The 24,850-nt window shown below is 39.5% G+C and overlaps 3 protein-coding genes across 3 annotated transcripts in view; 2 read left to right on the top strand and 1 right to left on the bottom strand.

The window, feature by feature from the left end:
* LOC112048972 (sphingomyelin phosphodiesterase-like) overlaps window positions 1-8,857 on the top strand; it is a 14,163-nt gene extending 5,306 nt beyond the window's left edge. Inside the window, exons 2-10 of the mRNA XM_052884808.1 lie at window positions 2,612-2,748; window positions 3,841-4,008; window positions 4,374-4,541; window positions 4,615-4,983; window positions 5,433-5,608; window positions 5,836-6,030; window positions 6,583-6,753; window positions 7,603-7,780; window positions 8,048-8,857. Of these exons, the coding sequence (XP_052740768.1) occupies window positions 2,612-2,748; window positions 3,841-4,008; window positions 4,374-4,541; window positions 4,615-4,983; window positions 5,433-5,608; window positions 5,836-6,030; window positions 6,583-6,753; window positions 7,603-7,780; window positions 8,048-8,386 (1,901 nt within the window). The 3' untranslated portion in view covers window positions 8,387-8,857. The remainder of the gene's footprint in view (window positions 1-2,611; window positions 2,749-3,840; window positions 4,009-4,373; window positions 4,542-4,614; window positions 4,984-5,432; window positions 5,609-5,835; window positions 6,031-6,582; window positions 6,754-7,602; window positions 7,781-8,047) is intronic.
* On the bottom strand, window positions 8,857-19,607 carry LOC128198549 (ubiquinol-cytochrome-c reductase complex assembly factor 1-like). The gene is made up of 5 exons (XM_052884607.1): window positions 19,348-19,607; window positions 19,090-19,257; window positions 18,618-18,896; window positions 14,640-14,834; window positions 8,857-9,015 (listed from the first exon to the last, which is right to left on the bottom strand). Exons 1-5 carry the CDS (start codon window positions 19,372-19,374, stop codon window positions 8,935-8,937), a joined length of 750 nt encoding a protein of 249 aa, XP_052740567.1. The 5' UTR covers window positions 19,375-19,607; the 3' UTR covers window positions 8,857-8,934.
* Window positions 19,608-21,375: 1,768 nt separating this feature from the next.
* On the top strand, window positions 21,376-22,900 carry LOC128198548 (ATP synthase subunit beta, mitochondrial; the record flags this gene model as incomplete). Its single annotated transcript, XM_052884605.1, is given in 1 exon segment — window positions 21,376-22,900. A coding segment is annotated over 1 exon segment (1,409 nt), but the record flags the coding sequence as incomplete, so codon positions are not given.
* Between the last annotated feature and the right edge of the window lie 1,950 nt (window positions 22,901-24,850).

The following is a 24,850-nucleotide window of genomic DNA, read 5'->3' as shown; positions in this document are numbered from 1 at the left end:
AAGTAAAATTAAATACAAATAGTTTTATTCAAGTTCCCAACACATCACGAGTAGGGGTTACTGCCGCAGCGTCCCTATGTTACTGGTGATCCTTAAAATGTTGTATCTATAGATAAATTGGTCATAGGGATGGTGACCCATAAACCGTTCCTCTTGGCAATGTATTCAGCCTTTTTCTCTAAACGGAGCGACAACAGGTGGAGTGTTACGACGATTGTTGTTGTTTTCACAATAAATAAGCAGCTTTATGCACGATGTTCCGAAGTGTCATAAAGTTTGCATCGTACTGTAAGACTGTAAGTACCTACGTATCGACTTCATTGGAAAACACAGCTTAGAGAAACTAACAATTTTGACTAAGTTAAAGTACTATACTACGTACTCGTAGATACAGGCATAGGTATTATTTTTAAATTCAAACAACAAATTACGTAGATTATATTTATTATCTTGAGATTTTTTCTAACGATTGTTGGTTTTAATTTTAAAAATTCCAGATGTACTGATAACTTTGGATAAAGAGATAGATTGATAAAATTAACAAAAAAGTGCGAGTTGTTTAAAAAGAATTTGAATTCCCTGACTTTTTAATAATTAAGCCTTGATCGCTTGACTTTATTCTCATAAAATTCGGTTTGCTTTTTTCTAACAACCGTTTTATCACTTCGTCTTTATTTAAAGTAGAAACTAGAAGTGAGTTTCAGAGATTAGCAAGACGGACAGACAGGCACAAAAAAATATAGTTTGGTTTTTGTTTCTTTTACTTTTTACTACTTCTTTTAGTTCTATTAAATTGTATTTAACATTTTCATATCAATTATCTATTACATTTATCCATATCCATTTTCATTTAAAGGTCAATAATAATTTAATGCGCTTTTTCAGATTTGATTGGCCCTTTATAGTGAGCGAATGTAACTATACATCGGCTAATACCGCAGTCATAACTAGTCAAACAAAACTAAATTGAATTTTCCTAACGAACCCTAATCAATTTGACGTCATAGTTATCATGCACAATCCACTTTTTGGCTACATTTCCTCACTAGGGCTTCTTGCATCTATCACGGTGGTGTTCACACTTCAGTAAATATTGGCGATGCTTTTTTGAAAATTTTATATTTATAATAAAGACATTGAACCGACGAAATGAAACCACTTTTAGGTGTGCTGCTGATTATAGGTTCTAGTCTTGCTGCAAATCTTATATCTTCAGGTGAGAGTAATTATAAATCTAAATAATAATTGGGAATAATTGTAAATCTTAACCATCGATCTCCTATTAAAAAGTGGATGCACAATCAGCGACCAAAAAACGTCCCCACACAATGGGTGCGATATACAACTTCTTGGCACTCAATTCAAGTAGTCGCATTTAGGTATAATTTTCTTTACCAATAATTCTAAAACTGTCAAAGCAAAATAGTCTAGTTTTCTATACGATTGTGCGTCCTTTTATTATAACAGTTCAATGATCTTAACATATAAAATTCTAAATTCGACTCACCAACAAGTAAGCGACTCGCAATTTGATTAAAAGTATTTTTTTTTCTTTTATAAGAATATTTGTCATTATATATTCTTATTATGACCAATATAAATACTTTTTACGTGTAGGTAGGTACGTCTTTTTTTCTAGAGTTTGGCTAATGAAAGTAGAGACTAGTACATATTGAAATAAAAAATACAGTTAACAAACTTGAGTTATACTTATATATTGAGGTTATTAACTATTTGCATTTTTATTTTGGTGACGCCCTTCATTTTGTTATAAATTTGCCGGTCGATTTCAGTCTCTACTTTCCTCTAACATCATTGGTCAGACTCAGGCCCTTTACAGTTGAGCTTTTAAGGCTATATTTATAAATAGTTTGGATGACTCTTGACTTATACTATGTTTTTTATTTTTCCTTTCATTTGTATTATTTCTGTATTTGTGTATTTTATTATTTGCTTTTTTATTTTATTTTTCTCTTTTATAACTGTTTCCCTGTCGAGTCGTGACGCCACCAAGGTTCATGCCTGAAAATCAGCGTTGCAGTTGCAAACACTGCAGCACCATGCTGAGGCAGCGACCTTTTCAGCTGAGATAAAATATATATATATTTAAATATAAACTGTATTAGGTAGACTATACGTATAGAGAATAAATTGAATGGAATAACATAGAGGCTGCACATCGGGAGGCACTATTTGCCCAGAAGTGCAGTCGTGTTTTTTGTTTAGTTATAATTATCTTAATTTTTAAGTTAATTTAGTTTTAACTATTTCTGTCCAGTCTTAAGCTGAATAAATGAGTATTATTATTATTATTATTAGACACCGACAATTCAAAACTTTACCGGCCATTGTGTAAGCTTTGTATGGCTAAACGAAATTTTTAATCTAAACTGGAAGTTCTAATTGAATTAAAAACCACAAAATCTTTCAATGGGTCAGTTATTTATTACATTACCCATTAGTAATAAATAACTGACCCATTGAAAGATTTTGTGATTGAAAGACATTGAAGGTGTCTAAGTTAACAGAAGCCAGATTTTACACACTCCGAGTTCGAGGATTTTTTTCTACACAAGCGGAAGCTGAAAATTACTGAAAAGCCTATTTTCAGATGATTTACAAAACGTGTTCGTGAGATATGTCAAGAACGAAGCATCAGAACATGACGTGAAAATTATACAAGACACTTTAGCCATCTACTTCCCGGTATCGAAAGAGGCAGAAAGGCAAAGCGAAAGATCTGGAGAAGTACCTAATTTTTTTTAATATATCATTTTAAGATCCGTAATTATATAAGGGGTGTAAGGAGGAGGCAAGTACCAGTCAGTCTCCCCAAGTGCCAACCTCACCTGCTCGTGGTGCACCTGGGCCGACGAATGGCGGTATATCCATACCCAAAGGCTAGATTATTAAATGTCTCGGGCCGATGTGGGGCAGCAGCTTCGACCATTAATAACAGGACCTGCCTCGCTAACCGTTACGCCTCTGGCAAAGATCAAAAATCAATGATCTAACGCATTAATAAAAACTGTTGCTATAAAATCTAAATAGGCAAAGGGCAGCAGCGACACCGGCGCGAGTAATCTAGCTTTGCGCTGACCAATCCGCATGCCTATGTGGTCAGTATGGCGCAAAACTTTGTGATGGACCGAAAAAACGTAACACAGCTCTTATTTCTGGCTCTGGCAGCGGTTATGGTAACAGCGGGGCAAGAGCTGTTAAGAATCTCCGGCAGAATTCGCTAGATGCAGGCGGCGCAGGATCGTGATGTTTGGAAGCCCCTACAAAAGGTTTGTCTTGCAGTGGACTTCCATCGGCTGACATGATGATGATGATGAATCATATAAACTTTTTAAATAATTTAAAAGTTGTTACCTGATAATGATATAGACATGTGAATTTTATCCACCCACATCCCCGTAACATTCCGATAATTATGCCACTGAGAAACCATTACTCATCTTACGGGGCATCATATCGGAACGCTACATCATTCTTTCGGGTGGTAACTAACCAAAGCCAAAGTCACACCCAAATTAGATCAGAGCCAAATTAGGAAATCCTAAATTGAAGCTGGAAATCGAGAGGATATTTTAAGCTGAGGCAAACAGGTTGTCAACGTTAATCTTTAAAAATTTGGGATGAAAATCGGATATAGACTTCATTGTTATCATTATAAAATAGATGTATTCCTGCAGTTACATATCTTTTTGTTAGATAATTGGCGTTAAATACCCAAAATATTAAAAAAATTAAAGTGTTATCTATAATCATTAATACTGACATTGTGATATAAAAAGACTTTTTATCTTCTAAAGGTCACCTTAAAAAATTATTTATTTTCAGAGTGTGGACTGCTTAATATGTCGGAGTGCTTTCGGAGCACTCTTCGACCTGGTCCGCGAGGGACAGTCAGACCAGAGACTGATAGAAGCGGTGTCTACGTTATGCGCATCTCTCGGATTCGTAACTCCGAGGGCTTGTCGCGGAGTCATCGAATTGAATATCGTTAGTATAAGTTTGTTAAATTACGATCTTCTTTTGAGCTTTCTTGTACAAATTCTGACCTAGACGTTTACCTAATATTTTGATTTTGATGGTCCTGGCTTAGTATCTAAGTTAAAAATAAAGAAATCTATTTCTAAAATTGATAGATGGAAGATATTGTCATTGACATAACATCATAGGACACTTCTACCCGCTAAATGGATCAGTCTGAAATCCTTCGTAAAATGGCCTTCTTAATTGTTAGGGTTAATTCATTGATTTCAGCAGCTCAATCAGATAAAAGTCAATTTAGTTGTAAAATATAAGAATGAAAAATATAATGTGTACTTAACTAATATTTTGATAAAAAAAAAATTTCCTTGCAGCCAATACTAACGTTCATTATTAGAACAACACCACGAGCGCTACCAAGAACATTCTGTGGATTGGTCTTACAAAGAAGCCACGACCCTTTGTTCTGTCCTTATGACGACCCTAGATTTGAATGGACCGTCAGTTTACCAGCCAGGCGGAGTAGTAAAATAATTGACAGAGTAAGTATGCTTATATACTGGTACTTGTACATACAATCACATAGTTACAGAATAATTTTTACCTTCTTCATAGGAATCCGAAGCAAGGAATAGACCTCTCACAATAGCCGTCATCTCAGAAGCCCACATAGACCCACTGTACGTAGCAAACGGCGTAGCTGACTGCAATGAACCGACGTGCTGCAGAAAAGGTCAAATACCACGTACACACATTTACGAATATTCTAATGAAGAACCTTTAATTAAAGATGGAGTTATCAAGATAGATAACAAAGATATGATGAATTTAGATATTACCACTCAAATAAGAAATAGGACCAAAATAAAACAAGTGGACAGAAGAAATTCGCCACCTGCTGGTTTTTGGGGCGACTATAGGAATTGCGATACGCCACTTTGGGCTTATGATGACGCTATCCAAAGAGTGGCTACAGCGCACCGGGTAAGTATCTGTACATATGTACATATTGTGTTCTGAATATAATTTGCTATAGGCTCTTTAAGAGGTCCGCAACAACCTTAGCCGTGTTTGGAAGAGTGCAGAAGATTTGCCAGAGCAGAGCCAGAGGGTTAGATAAAGGATGATTGGGGTTACAGTCACTTGAAACCTATGGACTAGTAACAAGTGAAACACCTGTCTACCCTAAGTTTGATCCTAAAACTTTGTCTATCGAAAATAAAGCTCATTTTAGCGAAGATCATTTTAATTGGTCAGGATAAATCTTTTACGGGCATCTATTTTGACGTTAATAAGAAAGCTCACGTCGCGAAATAACCGATTGTCCCCACCTGGAAAACCTTCCCAAAAATCGATATTTTTCTAAATTTCAAATACTAATACCCAATTCTCGATTTGTATTTTCAATAATTTAATTATGCTGATGTTTACAGAATGTCGATCTTGTGTATTACATGGGAGACAGTATCGATCATCATGTATGGGAGACCACTTATGAACTAATAAACGAAGTTAACGCACATATCATCGACAAAATGAGAAAGGAATTTGGGAACAACGTCCTTGTAATACCATCTATTGGAAACCACGAGTCCCAACCGACTAACCAGTAAGTCAAAAGAATATATTCTCCTAGTAGACGGCAAAATAAGGCCCAGTAGATCCAGTCGATCCATTAGAACTGTCATCTCACTTCTCCTTTAGTTTGAGCTTGATCTACCGTCTTATCACTATCTAAAGTCAAACGAACTTCCAGATTGGCTAGCTACTTATCACGATTTTTCCATTATAAACTTCGTTGGAATCAGAAATCCATTTATTGTAATTAATTTTCAGATTCGCACCAAGTACCGTGAGAGGCGACAAACTCAATACAACCTGGCTGTACGAAGGCTTAGCAAGAAAGTGGGACTTCTATTTAACAGCGGAGGCTAAAGCTACAGTTCGACAGATGGGCGCGTTTGCAATGCGTGTGCGACCAGGTTTACGCGTCATCTCCGTGAATAACAACGTTGCCTTTAAATCCAATTGGTATGCTATCATAATGTATATTATCAGTAATTTATTTAGCTTTAAATCAAAAGAATTCACAGGAATCGATTTATGCATTATCAAGGTATAAAGTAGAAACGAAATATCTTAGCATTCCATGGACTCACCGTGCGGGTGCCGGGTCCATCCATAATTTAATCAATGGTTTTCGTAGCAAACCCCACTATTTTAAGCCAGCATTTGTAAAGTACAAGTACGGAAGCCTATATTGCGCGTGTCCTGACATGCACTTGGTAAGTGTTTAATTGTAAAGGTTTGTTTCTACTGAGGATATTACATCATTTTACAATTATTTTTAATAATCGTAGAATGTAGTAGAGGGAACACGGAATGCATAAGCATTTCATACTTTGCAAGATTGTATCAGAAAAAAACGAGAAATCAACCCAGAGGAAATTTTGTTTAGTTACAGATACATGCAATGTCTTTAGCGTTTAAGCTTGTTCTTGGAAGTTTCTGAAATTAGCTTTTTAAATATTGCAAAATCAACACGGACAGTTCTAGAGCATGCATCTGTTTGTGATATTTCAGGTGGCTAGTCTACGATCCGTTGGATGCTAAGAGACATTTAGACTGGCTTGTACAGGAGTTGCACAAAGCGGAGTTAGCTGGAGACAAGGTCCATATACTCGGACATATACCGCCTGGAGTCCATGACTTCACTTACACGTGGACCAGGGAGTATAACAGAATTGTTACAAGGTATGCTTTTAACGTTTAGTACACAACCTAGTAGCGGATTAGCTACGATTTCTAGTTATTTCACTATAGTTAGGTATAGCTGACTGACTGATTAAAATGCCGGCGATATGTATTAGCAAGTTTCAAGGCCTATTTGATAGTAGTGGACGCCCGCGTCTTTGTCTGCCCTTAGATCTCCTAAATCCTGTCCTGTTCCAAAATCAGTTCTTTAACTACTAAACTACATCCCTGCCAAATTTAATTTTGATTTAAAGTTGACAAACACAAAGTCAAAACTTTTCTCCTCCTGCGGAAATTAGAAAACATCCTTTAAACCGAGATGAACTACCTATTAACAACCCATATTCGGCTCACTGAGCACGAGTCTCCTCTTAGAATGAGAGGGGTTAGGCCCTTTAGGAGAATTAACAAAATTCTCAGGTATGCAGGTTTTCTCACGATATTTTTCATTCACCGTTTGACAAACGTAAAATGCACATTACTGAAAAGTTGGAGGTGCATCCCCCGGACCGAATCGAAGGCAGAATTCATATTCACTGGGATATCACGAAGCTATCACTCTTCGGCTCCCCTACTATCAGTAGTTTGCGTCGTATCCTAATAATATTCCATACGCGTCATGGCATTTCTTCATTGCCACTACGCGTTGAGATCGAATAGCATTTCAGCCACGACACGAACTTCGCTATTTGGTATTTCGGTGATTTTCGCCATGTGGATGTTTTACTGGGACCACAACGCGTTGTGAGCTATTTTTCCGCTCACTGAGCGTTTTCCATCTTTGAGCTTGACATATTATATACTACCCTAAAAACCACGATTAGGTACAGGCAATTTAATTTGTTATAGATTCGCGTCAACAATCGCCGGGGAGTTCACAGGTCACACGCATGGTGATGAGTTCAAGATATTCTACAGTTTGGAAAATGGCCGACCGATCAGTATTGCATGGGGTGCTGGAAGTGTGACCGCCTACACTAACTTCAACCTCAACTACAAGATCGCTACCATCGACCCGAGGACCTTTGTAAGTACTTTTAGTTCAATCTATACTAATATTATAAAGCTGAAGAGTTTGTTTGTTTGACTGAACGCGCTAATCTCAGGAACTACTGGTCTGATTTGAAAAATTCTTTCAGTGTTAGATAGCCCATTTATCGAGGAAGGCTATAGGCTATATATTATCCCCGTTTTCCTACGGGAACAGGAACAGACTATACTATAGCCCCAGAATGAACCGTACCAAGTCTTGTTTGAGAAGTTGTACACAGGAAATATTATTTTTCATTTCTAGGAGCCAACAAACTTCGTCAGCTTCATATACAATTTGACTGAAGCGAACCTGACCCCACACAGACGTCCGCGTTGGTTCCAACTCTACGACTTTAGATCTGCGTTTGGACTGCGGGACTTGTCACCTACATCATTGGACGCTTTAGTACGCAGGATGGCCACTGAGAGAAATAGACATTTGATAGGACTGTACTCAAAGTTTCTACTGAAAATGAGCGACAGAAGATGGCCATATTGCAACGATTGGTGCAAAATCGACAACCTATGCAGATCTGTGGTCACTGTGCTGTGGCGACGTGAGAGATGCGAGGAACTTCGACGACTGTTTTGGTTCGGTTAGCAACTATGGTGAATAGCCATATTCGAGCGAAAGCCAACAATGACCATATAAAGTAGCATGTTTTGAGGACCCATTTGACAATAATAACTGCTTGTTTTGAGGACCCATTTGACAATAATAACTGCTTGTTGTGAGGACCCATTTGACAATAATAACTGCTTGTTTTGAGGACCCATTTGACAATAATAACCTGTCTATTTGTATTTATAAACATTTCATCAAATAAAGTATAATTTCTTGTGAATTTTACCAATTGTTCAATTACTTATTACTTTATTTTCAGCTTATCTGTACTTTAAATGTTGTGGAGTTTTACTTTCATGTTATTATGGCTTAGTTTGTATTTTTTTGATATCATATTATGTACATCAATGTTATCATATGTTTTTCTATTGCTGTTTAATTTATTTCCTTTTTTCTTCGTTTTGAACCTACATTGTTTAGGAGATTGTTTTATAAATAAAAATATATTTAAATATTAAATAATTTCACTTAATTTATTAACAACCCTAGAATATTCTAAATAACAAAAAAAAATACAGCTAATATCAATGATTACGTATACTTAACCAATCGATTTGTGGTTTCCACCGTAAGTCTTCACTTGGTATTTTGTCCAAAATAGATAACTGAAAAGGAAAAAAAAATCATATGTAAAAACTTTTAGATAGTACAATTTTTGTATAGCTGTACCAAAGATTTTATACTATAGATACGTCACTAACGCGTTAAAATTGAGGAGAGAAAAGGTGGTTAATTGGTCTTAATTTCATTGCATTTGGGCATGTGTGCGCTCAGTGGAGTAGAGTAGCTAAATTCTAATCACTTTGATTTTATAGGCATGTAATATATCTATAGTATGAAATATCGTTGACCTGTACTAATATTATAAATGAAAAAGTCTGTTTGTCTACTTTCCATGTCTAAACTACTAAACTGATTTTGATTAATTCAAATAGAAATAAATGAGTTTCGGTAGGCCTAACATGCATGCCACAACATTATATCTTGTGAAAACAATTAATACATCCCTATTGACAAAGACGTACGGCCAAGAGATTTTGCGTTCCGGTACATTGTTGTATAGAAACCAATGAGGGTGGGAATTTCCATCCTCCTCATAACATGCCTCCTTCCATCTTAGATTGCATCACCACTTACCATCAGGTGAGATTGTAGTCAAGGGCTAACTTGTAAAGAATTAAAAAAAAAGTGTGTGTGTGTAGGCTACATATACTATTATTTATTTATTATATTTACTACTTTCTACTTTATACATAATTAATTTATTTATTTATAATATATAATATTATATATTTTTATTTCATTATATATAATTATTTTAATTTATTTAATACATTCATTCACACTTACATACACACTTACATTACATACATTCATAATTCCACACTCACAAATTATTATATACACATTTCACACATTAAATTTAATTCGCGCGCATACTCGAGTGAAACCCGTTGTATGTGGCGCGGCGGCCGGCTTACGTCACGCGCTCCGCGCTCGGTGCAGTCGACAGTCGAAACCTACCCACTTTTTCGTTCTCGGTGCGTTCGATTGTTACGTTTGACGCGCTCATAGTCTTGTCGTATTACCATTGTAAATATTTAAACTATAAAGTAATTAAAGACCTTTTGATACTTTCGCTGTGTTTAAGTATATCACTGCCATAATAAATTAGTGCCAACGAGCCTAAACTGGTGACCCCGACGTGGTGACCCTCAAAAAAATCAATCAAAATGAGCAGTGATAGTAATACGGCCGCTACAGTGAACACTCGGCCACGCGCAAAACCGAAAATTATGTCAAGTGGATCGCAAGACACCGCGCCTGTAAGGCAGATCAAAGCCCCACCATTTTGGACAGAAAAACCCATTATCTGGTTTCGCCAGGTAGAAGCGCAGTTTCGGATGTTCGGCATAACGGATGACGAGATAAAGTTCTACCAAGTGCTCGCTTGTCTCGACAGACAACATGCGTCCGAGGTCGAGGACATCATCACAGGCCCCCCGGATTACGAAAAACTGAAGACTGAGCTTATAAAAAGGTTATCAGTGTCGAAAGAAAACAAAATTAAACAGCTGCTGACGCATGAAACAATGGGTGATCGCAAACCATCACAGTTTCTCCGACACCTGCAACATCTAGCGGGCGCCGACGTCCCTGAAGATTTTTTAAGGACAATCTGGTCCAGCCGCTTGCCTACGGAGATACAACCTATCGTCGCGTCACAGAGAGGCTCACTAGACGCCCTGGCGGAGCTCGCCGACCGCGTGTTTGAAATCGCAGCACCGTGCAGACAGACAGCCGGTGTGACGTCATCGTCGGCGTTCGACGTACTAGTACGACAAGTCGCGGAGCTCACAAAACAGGTCAGCGCGCTCGTCGCTCGCGACAGCCAACGTACATCGTCGACTGACCGTGGTCAAGCCCGTGGGAGGAGTCGAAGCCGTTCCCAGTCCAGACGATCAGCCTCAAGCACCCGCCGGTTCCCCAACTGCTGGTACCACCACAAGTTTGGTGCTAGCGCAAACAAGTGTGTGCAGCCGTGCAATTTTAAATCCGCGTCGGGAAACGATCGGAGCAATCAGTGATGGCGGCCGTCGATTGCCGGAACTCAGGTCGCTTATTTGTGATGGATCGCGATACGAAGACTAAATATTTAGTAGATACCGGTAGTGACATTTGCGTATACCCCGTTAGTGCAATCCGCGAACGTCGTAACAAAACTTCGTTTTCTCTGTGTGCGGCTAACGGTACAGTTATCGATACCTACGGTTGCATTCAACTTACATTAAATATAGGATTACGCCGTAACTTCCCGTGGCGCTTTGTAATCGCGGACGTCACTAAACCTATCATTGGCGTAGATTTTTTGTCTCACTATAAATTAATAGTAGACATATGCAACCATAGGCTTATCGATAGCCTTACTAATATTAGTACTATAGGTATGACGTCACCCGAGGTACTTCGGGAGCGAGCGAGCGAGCCGCCTTCGGGAGGACATCCCGAAGGCGGCGATCACATGTCCCTTTGGATTATATGAGTTCCCCTTCATGAGCTTCGGTTTGAGGAATGCCAGTCAGACGTTCCAGCGATTCGTTGATGAACTAACGCGTGGACTTGACTTTGTCTATCCGTACCTTGATGATTTTTTAGTATACTCTAGGACTCCCGAAGAACACGAAATCCACCTACGCGAGCTGTTCTCCCGTATGCAAGACTACGGCGTGCTGGTGAACACAGCAAAATGCGTCTTTGGAGAATCTGAAGTGACATTCCTCGGCTACCATATCTCCGAAAAAGGTACCAAACCTTTAGATAGCAAGGTCAAGGCCATCGCGGACATAAACGTCCCTAAAACTATTAAGGAGCTCAGGCGCTTCCTGGGCATGGTAAATTTCTATAGGAGATTCCTGCCCAATGCTGCCCAGACTCAAGCCCCCCTTAACGCCCTTCTCATGGGTTCTGTGAAGGCCTCAACCCCCATTTACTTAACTGGTGATGCTCTGAAGGCGTTTTCTGATACTAAGGAGAGCCTCTCCAATGCTACCCTTCTGGCGCACCCTGACTGCGGAGCCAAGCTAGCATTGGTTACAGACGCCTCGGATATTGCCATAGGTGCTGTTCTTCAACAGTTGCAGGACGACGCATGGCAGCCATTAGCCTTCTTCTCGCGCAAACTGAGTCCCGCTCAGCAGAAGTACTCGCCTTACGACCGCGAACTTCTCGCGATTTACGAGGCCATAAAGTACTTCCGCCACATGGTTGAAGCGAGACACTTCACTATCTTCACGGATCACAGACCGATCAGTTTCGCGTTTCACGAAAGAAAACAGAACTGTTCGCCGAGACAATTCCGACATTTAGACTTCATCTCTCAATTCACGACCGATATTCAACACATCGCGGGCAAAGATAACGTCGTCGCCGACACGCTTTCCCGTGTACATGAATTAGAGATGCCGGTTGATCTAGAAGTGCTCGCCAAGTCCCAGACCACCGATCCAGAGCTCATTCAGTGCCTGAACGGCGAAACATCCCTCCGATTGACAAAGAGGACAATACCTGGCAGTCGTACTGAAATGTACTGCGACGTTAGTACCCCGTCTGCCAGACCTTTTGTCCCCGAGAGTTGTCGTAGGCAAATTTTTAATAGCCTCCACTCTCTTAGCCATCCTGGTCCCAACGCTACAGCTAAGCTCGTTGCACAGCGCTTTGTGTGGCCTCTCATGCTCAAAAACTGCCGCGACTGGTCTAAGGCATGTTTGGCTTGCCAGCGCACGAAAGTAAGCCGACACGTGTCGTCACCTATAGGTACGCTTGCTTTACCTTCAGCGCGGTTCAAATACGCCCATTTAGACCTTGTCGGGCCAATGCAGTACTCAAACGGTTATCGGTATTGTTTGACAGCCGTCGATCGCTTCACGCGATGGCCAGAAGCTGTCCCTATCGCCGATATAACCGCTGAGACAGTGGCCAAAGCTTTCATTTCTTGTTGGGTATCGCGTTACGGTGTTCCTACTGATATAGTTACAGATCGAGGAGCACAATTCCAATCGGCGCTTTTCCAGCAGTTGGCCAAATCCATTGGATTTGAACACCGCAGGACAACTTCTTACCACCCACAGTGCAACGGCTTAGTTGAGCGCTTTCACAGACAGCTGAAGGCAGCTATAACTTGCCATGCCGACTCAAATTGGACCGAATCACTGCCCCTTGTACTTCTTGGCATAAGAACAGCTGTGAAGGAAGATCTCAAAGCCTCTTCAGCCGAATTGGTGTACGGTGAACCGCTCAGGCTGCCCGGTGAATTTTTTGACCGCGCAAACCCTGGCTACACCACCGACATCACTGACTTCTCAGCTCGAATGAGATCCTTTGCCGAGAAACTTCGACCGGTCCCAACTCAGCACCATTCCAAATCCCGCAAAACCTTCGTTTTTAAACAGCTCGACACCTGTTTCACGTTTTTCTTAGGGATGACGCTGCACGTGGGTCCCTACAAGCAGCTTACACAGGTCCTTACGAAATTTTGCAGAGAGGTGCTAAGACCTTCAAAATTAATGTCAAAGGAAAAAGCGTCACAGTATCCATAGACCGACTGAAACCAGCGTTTATACTGTCTGACGACACATCCCAGCCATACTCCCTGGATATTCCACCATCCAAGCCTCCAGACCCACCATCTAAACCTTCAGACCCTCCATCCACCCAGCAACAAGCTGGAGAAACTCCACGTTTCTCACGGTCAGGGAGACGAGTACGGTTCCCGGATTTCTATCGTCCGTAGACACGGCCTCTGGAGGGGAGTGATTGTAGGCTACATATACTATTATTTATTTATTATATTTACTACTTTCTACTTTATACATAATTAATTTATTTATTTATAATATATAATATTATATATTTTTATTTCATTATATATAATTATTTTAATTTATTTAATACATTCATTCACACTTACATACACACTTACATTACATACATTCATAATTCCACACTCACAAATTATTATATACACATTTCACACATTAAATTTAATTCGCGCGCATACTCGAGTGAAACCCGTTGTATGTGGCGCGGCGGCCGGCTTACGTCACGCGCTCCGCGCTCGGTGCAGTCGACAGTCGAAACCTACCCACTTTTTCGTTCTCGGTGCGTTCGATTGTTACGTTTGACGCGCTCATAGTCTTGTCGTATTACCATTGTAAATATTTAAACTATAAAGTAATTAAAGACCTTTTGATACTTTCGCTGTGTTTAAGTATATCACTGCCATAATAAATTAGTGCCAACGAGCCTAAATGTGAGTCTACTCTTTCAGATTGACTGTCTAAATGTATGTTGCCCCGCAGCATACACAATGTATGTCTCAATACTGACACCTGAAAAGTGAAAGATGCACAACCGAGGAGCATCAGGCCGCGGCGTGTGCGTCCGCCAACAGCGCCATGTGCACGCTGCAGGCGGCAGCGCACGGTGAAAGGTGCGCAGAATAGATTGCGCACAAAAAACGTAACGTTCAACGAATTTTACTGCCCATATTTTTTCATACAAAACCAGAAGCATTGCTCTCTAGAGCTGGGACTGGGACAACTCTGCGGCTATTGGTCGACATTAGTCTGTTTGTCTTCTCAATATATGTTGTGGGTTGCACGTCTAATTGAGAAGAGGATATGCTACTTTTATCTAATGCTTGGAATGAATGAATGAATGAATATCTTACCTGATGTCTAATAAAATGAACAATCCTGGCTACATGTTCAGCTTTAACATCTTCAGAGAGAGAATAGAACCTCCTCCAGGCGGCGCCGGCTAAGACCTTATCATCAGAAAGACCCTCATCATAAGCTACTAAGGATGCTTGGAACTGTTCCGATAATTCTGTCACTTGGTTTCTTGCTATAGCTGGGTTTGCTCCCTGGAATCATTAGTATATGAAAGTATGTATATTAAATTACTTAAATCAGGTTTATTTTCCATATCCTCCCGTGGATGTCGTAAAAGGCGACTAAGGGAAAATGTCGCTAGTGGGTGGCGGTTCGAAAAAATCCACAACTCTAAGGATTCCCAAGGAGGGTTGACGTCAGGCAGGCGGCCGGTCACAAAAATTACTAGCCAAAACATTTAAAAAATATGTCAATACAAGGAAACGGATTTTGTGAGAAGGTTAGGGCGTACCCCCTAGGCGACGCGCAGGTGCAGCACCCGGCGCCTGTGGGAAATGGACAAGGGTTGTTGCATCATGGACGGGTGCGACGTAAGAAGCAAGTCCGGGAAGTAAGAATGAGGATGGTAAGCTGGAATGTAGGAACTATGACTGGGAAAGGAAGAGAGCTAGCGGATGTTTTAGAAAGGAGACGTGTGAACATTGCTTGTCTGCAAGAAACGAGATGGAAGGGTTCAAAAGCTAGAGAAATCGGGATGGGTTTTAAATTTTTTTACTGCGGGAGTGATGGCAAAAGGAATGGGGTTGGTGTAGTGTTAGATAATGAGTTGAAAAAATGTGTGACAGATGTAAATAGAGTTAATGATCGAATTATAGTAGTCAAACTAATTATAGAAAATGTAATGTCCAATATAGTAAGTGTATATGCGCCTCAAACAGGTTGTGATGATGCGACGAAAGAGAAGTTTTGGAATGATTTTGACGGAGTTATGATAGCTATCCCCAATAATGAAAAGGTCTATATAGGGGGAGATTTTAATGGTCATGTAGGAAGACTCAATGAAAGTTATGAGAGAGTACATGGAGGTCGGGGCTTTGGAAACCGTAATCGGGAGGGAGAAAACCTGCTGCAGGGAGCCACGGCTTTTGATCTGGCAGTAGTTAATACATTCTTTGAAAAACAGGATCAACATTTGATAACATATAAAAGTGGGAATCATAATACACAAATTGACTATTTTCTTATAAGAAGAGACCATATTAAAGAAATTAAAAACTGTAAAGTCATACCGGGGGAACCTTTAGTATCACAACACCGACTTTTACTAATGGAAATAAAAATTAAAATCCAAAAGTCTATGCCTAAGCCTAAGACCCTGCCCAAAATAAAATGGTACATGTTAGAGAAAGAGGAGTGTGTGAAAGAGTTTCGAACAAGAGTGGTAGACAAAATGATTGACATGGATGACCTTAACAATAAATCGGGGAATGAATGCTGGAATGAAATAGCTTTGTGCATGAGGAGTGAGGCAAAGAATGTTTTTGGAGAGACTAAAGGTAAAAGTATGATAGCTAAAGACACATGGTGGTGGAGTAAGGATATACAAAATATACTGAAAGAAAAGAAGGATGCATTTAAGGATTGGAAAAATGTGAGTGATTATGACGGCAATTCGAAAGAGATTAAAAAGAATGTTTACGTGGAGAAGAAAATGAAAGCGAAAAAAGCGGTTGCTATTGCAAGGGGAAAAGTAAACAGTAAATTGTATGAGTCCCTAGATTATCCCCAAGGGCAAAAAGACTTATTTCGCCTAGCAAAAGCGAGAGAAAATAATGCAAGGGATATAGTACATGTGAAATGCATAAAAGATGATGCCGGAAAGGTTTTGACAAATGACGAAGAAATAAAAGGTCGGTGGAAGGAATACTTTAAAAAGTTGATGAACGAAGAGAATGACTGGAATCGCGAATTAGAGAATGTATCAATGAATTTGGCAGTGGTAAAAGAGGTGAGTATAGATGAAGTAAAAATGGCAGTGCAAAGTATGAAAAGTGGTAAAGCGGTAGGGCCTGACAGTATACCAGTCGAAGCTTGGAAGTGCCTGAAAGTGGATGGATGGAAATGGCTGACTTTATTTTTCAATAAGTTGTTGCACGAAGAGTCAATCCCGGAAGAGTGGTCCAGCAGTTCGTTGGTGCCCATATTTAAAAATAAGGGTGATGTCCAGAATTGCAACAACTATCGAGGAATAAAGCTCATGTCACATACTATGAAGATTTGGGAGAAAGTGATAGATAAGAGAATAAGAGAGGAGAGTGAGGTTACTCTAAATCAGTTTGGGTTTATGCCAGGACGGGGTACAACTGATGCCATTTTCGCTTTGCGTCAACTGTGTGAGAAATACAGGAATGCACAAAAGAATCTCCACATGGTGTTTGTTGACTTAGAGAAAGCGTATGACAGAGTACCCCGTGAGGTTGTATGGTGGGCTATGAACGTGAAGAAAATACCTGGGAAGTATGTTAGAATAGTGAAAGAAATGTATAGAGATGCATGCACGAGCATACGGTCAGAAGCTGGTGTTACTGACTAGTTTCAAGTGGAGGTGGGCTTACACCAAGGATCGGCTTTAAGCCCCTATTTGTTTCTCCTAGTAATGGATGCTCTGACATCAGACATACAGGAAGAAGCACCTTGGTGTATGCTGTTTGCCGATGATATTGTACTTGTCGGAGAAAACGCATCTGAGGTACAGAGCAGACTGGGAAAATGGCAGGAGAAATTGGAAAGTGTTGGTCTACGAATCAGTCAAACGAAAACTGAATACTTATTCTTGGACTTTGGCGGTACATCTCAATCTTCCAAAATTGCCTTAAATGATGTAACCCTACCAGCTTGCTCCGATTTTCGGTACCTCGGGTCGCTTTTTCAAAACGATGGCAATGTGGACCGAGATGTAAAAAGTAGAATGAATGCGGGATGGATGAAATGGCGACAGGTCTCAGGTGTACTATGTGACCCGCGAATGCCTCTTAGACTTAAGGGTAAAATATACAAAACGGTTGTAAGACCTGTCGTGCTGTATGGATCAGAATGTTGGGCGGTGAAAGGGATGGATAGTAAACGAATGCATGTGAACGAAATGCGTATGTTGAGATGGATGTGTGGTGTGACAAGAATAGATAAAATAAGGAATGAGTATATAAGAGGAAGTCTGAAGGTGGCGCCAGTGACAGAAAAATTGAGGAGTAGAAGGTTAGCTTGGTATGGACATGTAATGCGTAGAGAGGAAAGTCATATTACTAGAAAAATGTTGAATGTGCAAGTGGAAGGTCATAAGAGGAGAGGAAGGCCAAAGAAGAGATGGTTGGATTGTGTGAAAGAGGACATGTGTGTAAAAGGAGTGGATGATGAGTTGACGAGTAATAGAAACGAATGGAAAAGATTGACATATTTTTCCGACCCCACTTAAGTGGAGGAGATGATGATGAAATCAGGTTTATTTTTATTTTAGTAGGTAACATTTAGCTCCATCCCTGCTGCCTTCCACTATAACCTATAAAAGAACAACACCTCAGAATTATATTATAGTCTGTTTTATTAATTTTTTTTTCACCATTACCAAAGAAAAACTGCTATTGGTGAAGAAATGTAATGAAACTCTTGGTTTCACCTATATAACTCCCACTCTAGTGGGAATACAGAGATAAATAAATAAATGTATATATAACTTGTGTGCTTTAACTTGAGACCTGGCTACAAAATCCATACAAACACAGTACCAGCATCATTTAAGCCAGGTGTCAAGTTAATCTGCATGAGCTGTACTTTCTTTTTTTCTTTTATTTCAAAATATAGCCTATGTTACACTTTGGTGTTACATTTGTATTTACACTATTTGTGAAAAAAAAATCTTAAAATGGTTAAGTAATTTGTGAATCCATTGAAAACAAACAAATCAAGTCAAACACTTAAAAAAATAAAACTTACCCTTTTATAATATTAATTTAGATAAAATATAAAATAAAAATTACCTCCAGTAGCTTTATCCTATTTCCAACATCTGCCCATAATGCTTCAATTATACAGTTTCTCACAAAATGTCCATCACCTTTCACATACTTTTTCTTATCTGTGCCCGTTGCCATGGCATCCTCTGCCATGTACCTCACCAGCAAAAGCCATACATGCAACTCTGTGATCATGAACCACGAGGCAAACGTGTCTGGAAGCTCAAGATCCTCAAACCACTCAGCGTATGCCACTTTGTCTGGCACACATTCATAGAGAAAATATCCAGTAAGTTTGAGACGCTGAAATATAGCATAATTTCAGTGTTTAAACAAACAAATTTATACAGTTAATTAATTAACATTTTTTGTGTAGAATATACTTTTAATCACATCTGATGGTAAGTGTAGATCTGATGATCAACGGCGTGCATGAGGTTATTGATTAGGGTAAGCACTATATGAAAAAATTTAAAGTAATCATTTAATTACTCACAGTTCTTTCTTGATCCATCCATCCCACAGCTTTCATAAATTTCTTAATATAACTGTCCTTCAGTATTACCGTGCATTGTTCTCTTATTATTAAAGGATTTGTGCCCAGTGTAACTGAGCATGGTCTTGCATAATCAATTTGACTGAATGGTCTATGGCGCCAAAATATCTGACAAAACCAAAATATTATTCAAAGAGTAGTTTACTTTAAAATAGATAAAAATAATTCACTAATTCAACATTATTAAATGTAACTTACTTTTGATAAAATACGACTACGATTCATGTTTATTTATATTGTTTATAACCTTTTCTGTTCAAGGTGATGTAACGTACAGGTACAATTTCTATACCAATATCACACCCAGACTTAACATTTTGATGTTTAGTGTAATTTTGAAAGCATAATACTTTTAAGTTCTCAAGTCATTTAATAATTATTGTAATTAATGTAATAAAAAATCTCAATGAAATCTCTAACATAAAAATCATAAAATGTCATTGTCAAAATTCTTGTTGTGATAAATTTGACATTGACAATTGTGATTTTTATTTTATTTGGATTTATTTGGATTCTTACGTTTATGAACTTTTATTGTTTTCAGCACAAAATGCACTAAAGTCATCGAAAATAATCTTTGACTTATTATTGGTCGAAGAACATAATGCTTTTTAAAAACAGCGATTAAAGTCAACATATTTTAATATGTGGAATTAACGAAACTATCTATTTTGAACTCAGACCAATTATAGAAGGACCTGTATCGCACTCATAGTCACGAACAAAATTGTCTGTCATTTTTTGAAGAAAACGAGCTAAGATTTGGTATATATCTTATACTAAACTAGAAGTTTTTGCCGGTTTTTTACACAATTCAATTACACAAAAAGGTATTTTTACGGGGATCTTTAACGGACGAACATGATTACAACTATTTAACATCGATACTACAGAGACAGTTTTTATAATCGCATTAGATCGTTGATCATATACTTTGACAGAAAAGTAACGTCTAGCGAGGCAGGTCCTATACAATAATTGGTCTGAGATTCCTTATTGAAGTAAATACTTCTCGGTATTCGTAGAGTTTTGTTCTTTATTAGAGTGTTTCATTCTTTTTTTTTACTTCTTCACTTCTTGACAATACTACATGCCATAATTCTTGTTACTATTTCATGTCAAATTGTCAACATAAAATGTTTTTATATGTTTTATTTCCTTTCTCTGTATATATTTTTTAGTACCTAACCATCATCAGGTTATGGGCCCAGCACACTACTGCGTCTTTAGTTTAAGGACTAAGGTTTAAGGAAGAACGGCTTAAAGAAACCAGAAGATGTATCACCCGATGTAACAGATCAACCATAGATTGACTCACTTTTGTACGCTGCTGTGTGACGAGACCTCATAGCACTTAAAGCGAACATATTCAGTCAGTTTGACGAGTGTTACGAATTACGATAATAATCATTGGATAGCGGCGAAGATAATTCTCCGACATCAAGAAGGTACATAATCTGTTACGCTGATGATATCATCAGCTTAACAGATTCTGTATCTGTATGTAAGTATTTACAGAAGGTTCCTATCAGCACTACACACCTAAATTGTGGATTGCTATGTAAAGGCTGACAAGACGCAAAGAGCAAGAGGTAATCATTTTTGGCTCGGTATTTCTGTTTAAGGAGGATCTGCAGGCTGGAACAACCAAAAACAGAAAGCAATCGGACTGTCCAGTAGATGCAGTAGTAAAAGTTTGTTTCGTAATCAGAGGCTTAATATTTTTCTTCGTCACTTCATAGCTGAACTAGGACATGGTTTGTGGTGCGATAACTCTATACCACACATTAAACAGCTGGTCAGTCCGCTATGGCTATCGAGAACGCGCAAAATCCATTAAACCATGATGAGTGTACTAAACATATCAATGCGCTATTATTTCGTTAGAGAAGCAAAAAAAATGGTGAGATTGATTTATATTTTTTATCAATAGGCATATTTTTTCATTTCTCCTCTGTCTGCTTGTCAGTATTTTTTAATTTTTGTTGACCAGGCATCATGCTGAAACTACTGAACGAATTCAAATAAAACTTGGCGAGATTTGAGATCATAATAGGAAAATGGATAAACGGTAAGATAGATTAAAAAAATATGAAAATAATAACATGCACATACACGGCTTGTGTGGAGCTCATGGACAAAGTGTACACTACGTTCCATGGAAAACTCACGCATTGCGTATAATCTGTACTCGATTCTCTAAGATGTCAAATTGACAATTGACATTGTCAAAATGTCAACCTCATCGCAAAGATTTTATTTTAGGTTATCTTAATTTTCTGTGGTTGGATTGCCGTCTGCAGTGGGTTACATAATTTTATCCGCCCTTAAGATTTAATAAAATGCTGGGGGCTATAAGTAGGGTCGGTAGCGGCTTTCTAGCCGCTAAGACAGTAACCGAAAAAGCACTTACAGAATGTGGCAAAATTGCAGCCGTTGCTGGGAACAAGCGAGACTATGCGGCCGCAGCAGGAAAAGGGCAAGGTAAGGTTGTGGCAGTAATTGGTGCCGTTGTGGATGTTCAGTTCGATGATAGCCTTCCGCCTATCCTAAATGCCCTGGAAGTTCAAAACCGGACGCCTAGACTCGTCCTTGAGGTGGCACAGCACTTGGGTGAAAACACCGTACGTACTATTGCCATGGACGGTACTGAGGGTCTCGTCCGTGGACAACCTGTTCACGACTCCGGCTCACCCATTCGTATTCCCGTCGGCGCTGAAACTCTCGGCCGTATCATCAACGTCATCGGAGAACCTATCGATGAGCGCGGCCCCATCCCCACCGACAAAACTGCCGCCATCCACGCCGAAGCCCCCGAATTCGTCGAAATGTCCGTGCAGCAAGAGATTCTAGTAACCGGTATCAAGGTCGTCGACCTCCTCGCCCCCTACGCCAAAGGAGGCAAGATCGGTCTGTTCGGCGGCGCCGGCGTCGGCAAGACCGTACTCATCATGGAGCTGATCAACAACGTCGCCAAGGCTCACGGAGGTTACTCCGTGTTCGCCGGCGTCGGGGAGCGCACCCGCGAGGGTAACGACTTGTACCATGAAATGATTGAGTCTGGAGTCATCTCCCTGAAGGACAAGACTTCCAAGGTAGCTCTTGTGTACGGTCAGATGAACGAGCCCCCCGGCGCACGCGCCCGTGTGGCTCTCACTGGGCTGACTGTGGCTGAGTACTTCCGTGATCAAGAGGGTCAGGATGTGCTGCTCTTCATTGACAACATTTTCCGTTTCACTCAGGCCGGTTCGGAGGTGTCTGCTCTACTGGGTCGTATTCCATCTGCTGTGGGTTACCAGCCCACGCTGGCCACAGACATGGGTACCATGCAGGAGCGTATCACCACCACCAAAAAGGGTTCCATCACCTCTGTGCAGGCTATCTATGTGCCAGCTGATGACTTGACTGACCCTGCCCCAGCCACCACTTTTGCTCACTTGGACGCCACCACTGTGCTGTCTCGTGCTATTGCTGAGCTTGGCATCTACCCTGCTGTGGACCCTCTCGACTCTACATCTCGTATCATGGACCCCAACATCATTGGCGCCGAGCACTACAACGTGGCACGTGGTGTACAGAAGATTCTACAGGACTACAAGTCACTGCAGGACATCATTGCTATCCTGGGTATGGATGAGTTGTCTGAAGAAGACAAGCTGACTGTAGCACGTGCACGTAAGATCCAGAGGTTCCTGTCACAGCCCTTCCAGGTTGCTGAGGTATTCACTGGACACGCTGGAAAACTTGTACCCTGGAGGAAACCATCAAGGGATTCTCTAAAATTTTACAAGGAGAGTATGATCATCTGCCAGAGGTAGCTTTTTACATGGTTGGGCCAATTGAAGAGGTTGTGGCTAAAGCCGAAACTCTGGCCAAGAGTGCGTAGTTGTTGTAACTGAGATGGCAATGTAATCATAAATCATAATAAATCTAGTTATAAATAATGAGATTTTTTCATTTAACATACCCATCATAAAATATTTAAAAAAAAATTAAAACAAACATACCCACGAAACTAAAAAGCGCAAAATAACATTATAATGTTTACTTTCTACCTGTTGATCACTTTGAAGGAGATACCAAGCCGGTGATCTATTAATTCAAGTACCTATTTTAATTTCTCAGACATTTCTTCATGTAGTTTTTTTTCAGTAACAATCAACAACAGGCTTTGCACTTGCACCAACATCAAAGTGACAGTAGGTAAAAATTGTTTAGGGTTCCGTTATATTTTTTTTTTATTGGAGAGAATTTCATACTCATTCAATTTTTTACATTATAAATAGTAATTTTCGTAAAAAAAAATACAATAAAATAAATTTAATGAATATGAAATTCTCTCCAATAAAAAAAAATAAAACTGAACCCCAAAAATTATTAAAATTGGACCACTGATCTCAGGAACTACTGGTACGATTTGAAAAATTCTTTCAGTGTTAGATAGCTCATTTATCGAGAAAGTACGAACAATTTTTGGATTTACCGCCCAAAAATCGTTCGTACTCGACTAAAATACTAAGTCCGAACTAGGCCTACAGACCTGCGCGTAGCAATATCCGCAGCTTATTTCCGAGACGTCATAAAGATGCATCTGACTATAAATAACAATTTCTTTAGATAATAGCGATGTAGAATCTAATCAACAACAAACCTATCCGTTTTTGCACAAAAAATCAAACTTGAACCCATCACTGTAAATCGAATCAAATTCCGATTAATAGTTTCAGTTTTGCACTTATTTTTACTGCAGCACCATCTGGTGAGTTGTCAACGTAACACCTATTTATGAACTTTACCACTCGATCAGGTATCTATTCACAAACCCGCATAAAATCGTAATAGTAGCTTTGGAGGTAAACGTTAACATTATTTTGTTAACACAATCATCCTCTAACCCCCAAACATCGATTATGCACAAACAAAATTTAACTGCAGCGCTGCCTGGTGTGTCGTCACCTTAATTTAACATCAATTTATGAATTCCTAACATAATTCCCAAGATAATTAAGTCTATTACTACCCTTACGTTCCATATAAAAATTGCTTTTAGAGTTCGTTTCTTATAGGATGGTGCGGGTGATCGTTTTTTATTTATTCTTTACAAGTTTTAGACGTAGCCCTTGACTACAATAGTATCTGTATATGTATATCTGTATCATCTGATAGTAAGTGATGCAATCTAAGATGGAAGCGAGATAACTTGTTAGGAGAATGAAAATCCATACCCCTTTCGGTTATTACAGGTCACCGGAACGCTAAATCGCTTGGCGATACGTCTTTGTCGATAGGGTGGTAATGGTAACTAGCCTCTGCAGAAGCCTCTTAATAGCCAGACCTGGACCAATTAAGAAAACATCAATTGGCCCAGCCGGGGATCGAACCCAGGAACTCTGTCTTGTAACTCCACTACGCATACCACTGTGCCATGGAGGCCGTCACTCTAAAGTTTGCTACGATTCACGACATAGTATCTACGTATTATGAACTTCATACAGGCGACTGTCACTATACCCATGCTATCTGAAAAACACTTTATTAATAAACTAGCGGACGCCCGCGACTTCGTCCGCCCTTAGACCACTTTAATCCAGCTTTAGACCTCTATAACCTTTACAGTAGTATCACTGTAAAAATGGAGTAACTTCTCTCGTTTTCTCAGCATTTCCCTTACTGCTCTGCTCCTATTGATCGTAGCGTAATG

The sequence above is a fragment of the Bicyclus anynana genome, chromosome 12 (genome assembly GCF_947172395.1).
Source record: "Bicyclus anynana chromosome 12, ilBicAnyn1.1, whole genome shotgun sequence".
NCBI lineage: Eukaryota > Metazoa > Arthropoda > Insecta > Lepidoptera > Nymphalidae > Bicyclus > Bicyclus anynana.
The sequence above is the reverse complement of the archived record's forward strand: the minus strand, read 5'-3'. Positions and strand labels throughout refer to the sequence as shown.

Excerpts from the sequence above, each read along its gene's own strand:
- LOC128198549 (XM_052884607.1), bottom strand. The coding sequence starts at position 19,374 with ATGAATCGTAGTCGTATTTTATCAAAA. Across the intron at positions 19,258-19,347 it reads GTAGTCGTATTTTATCAAAA|ATATTTTGGCGCCATAGACC; the intron begins GTAAGTTACATT and ends TGGTTTTGTCAG. Across the intron at positions 18,897-19,089 it reads GGATGGATCAAGAAAGAACT|CGTCTCAAACTTACTGGATA; the intron begins GTGAGTAATTAA and ends GCTATATTTCAG.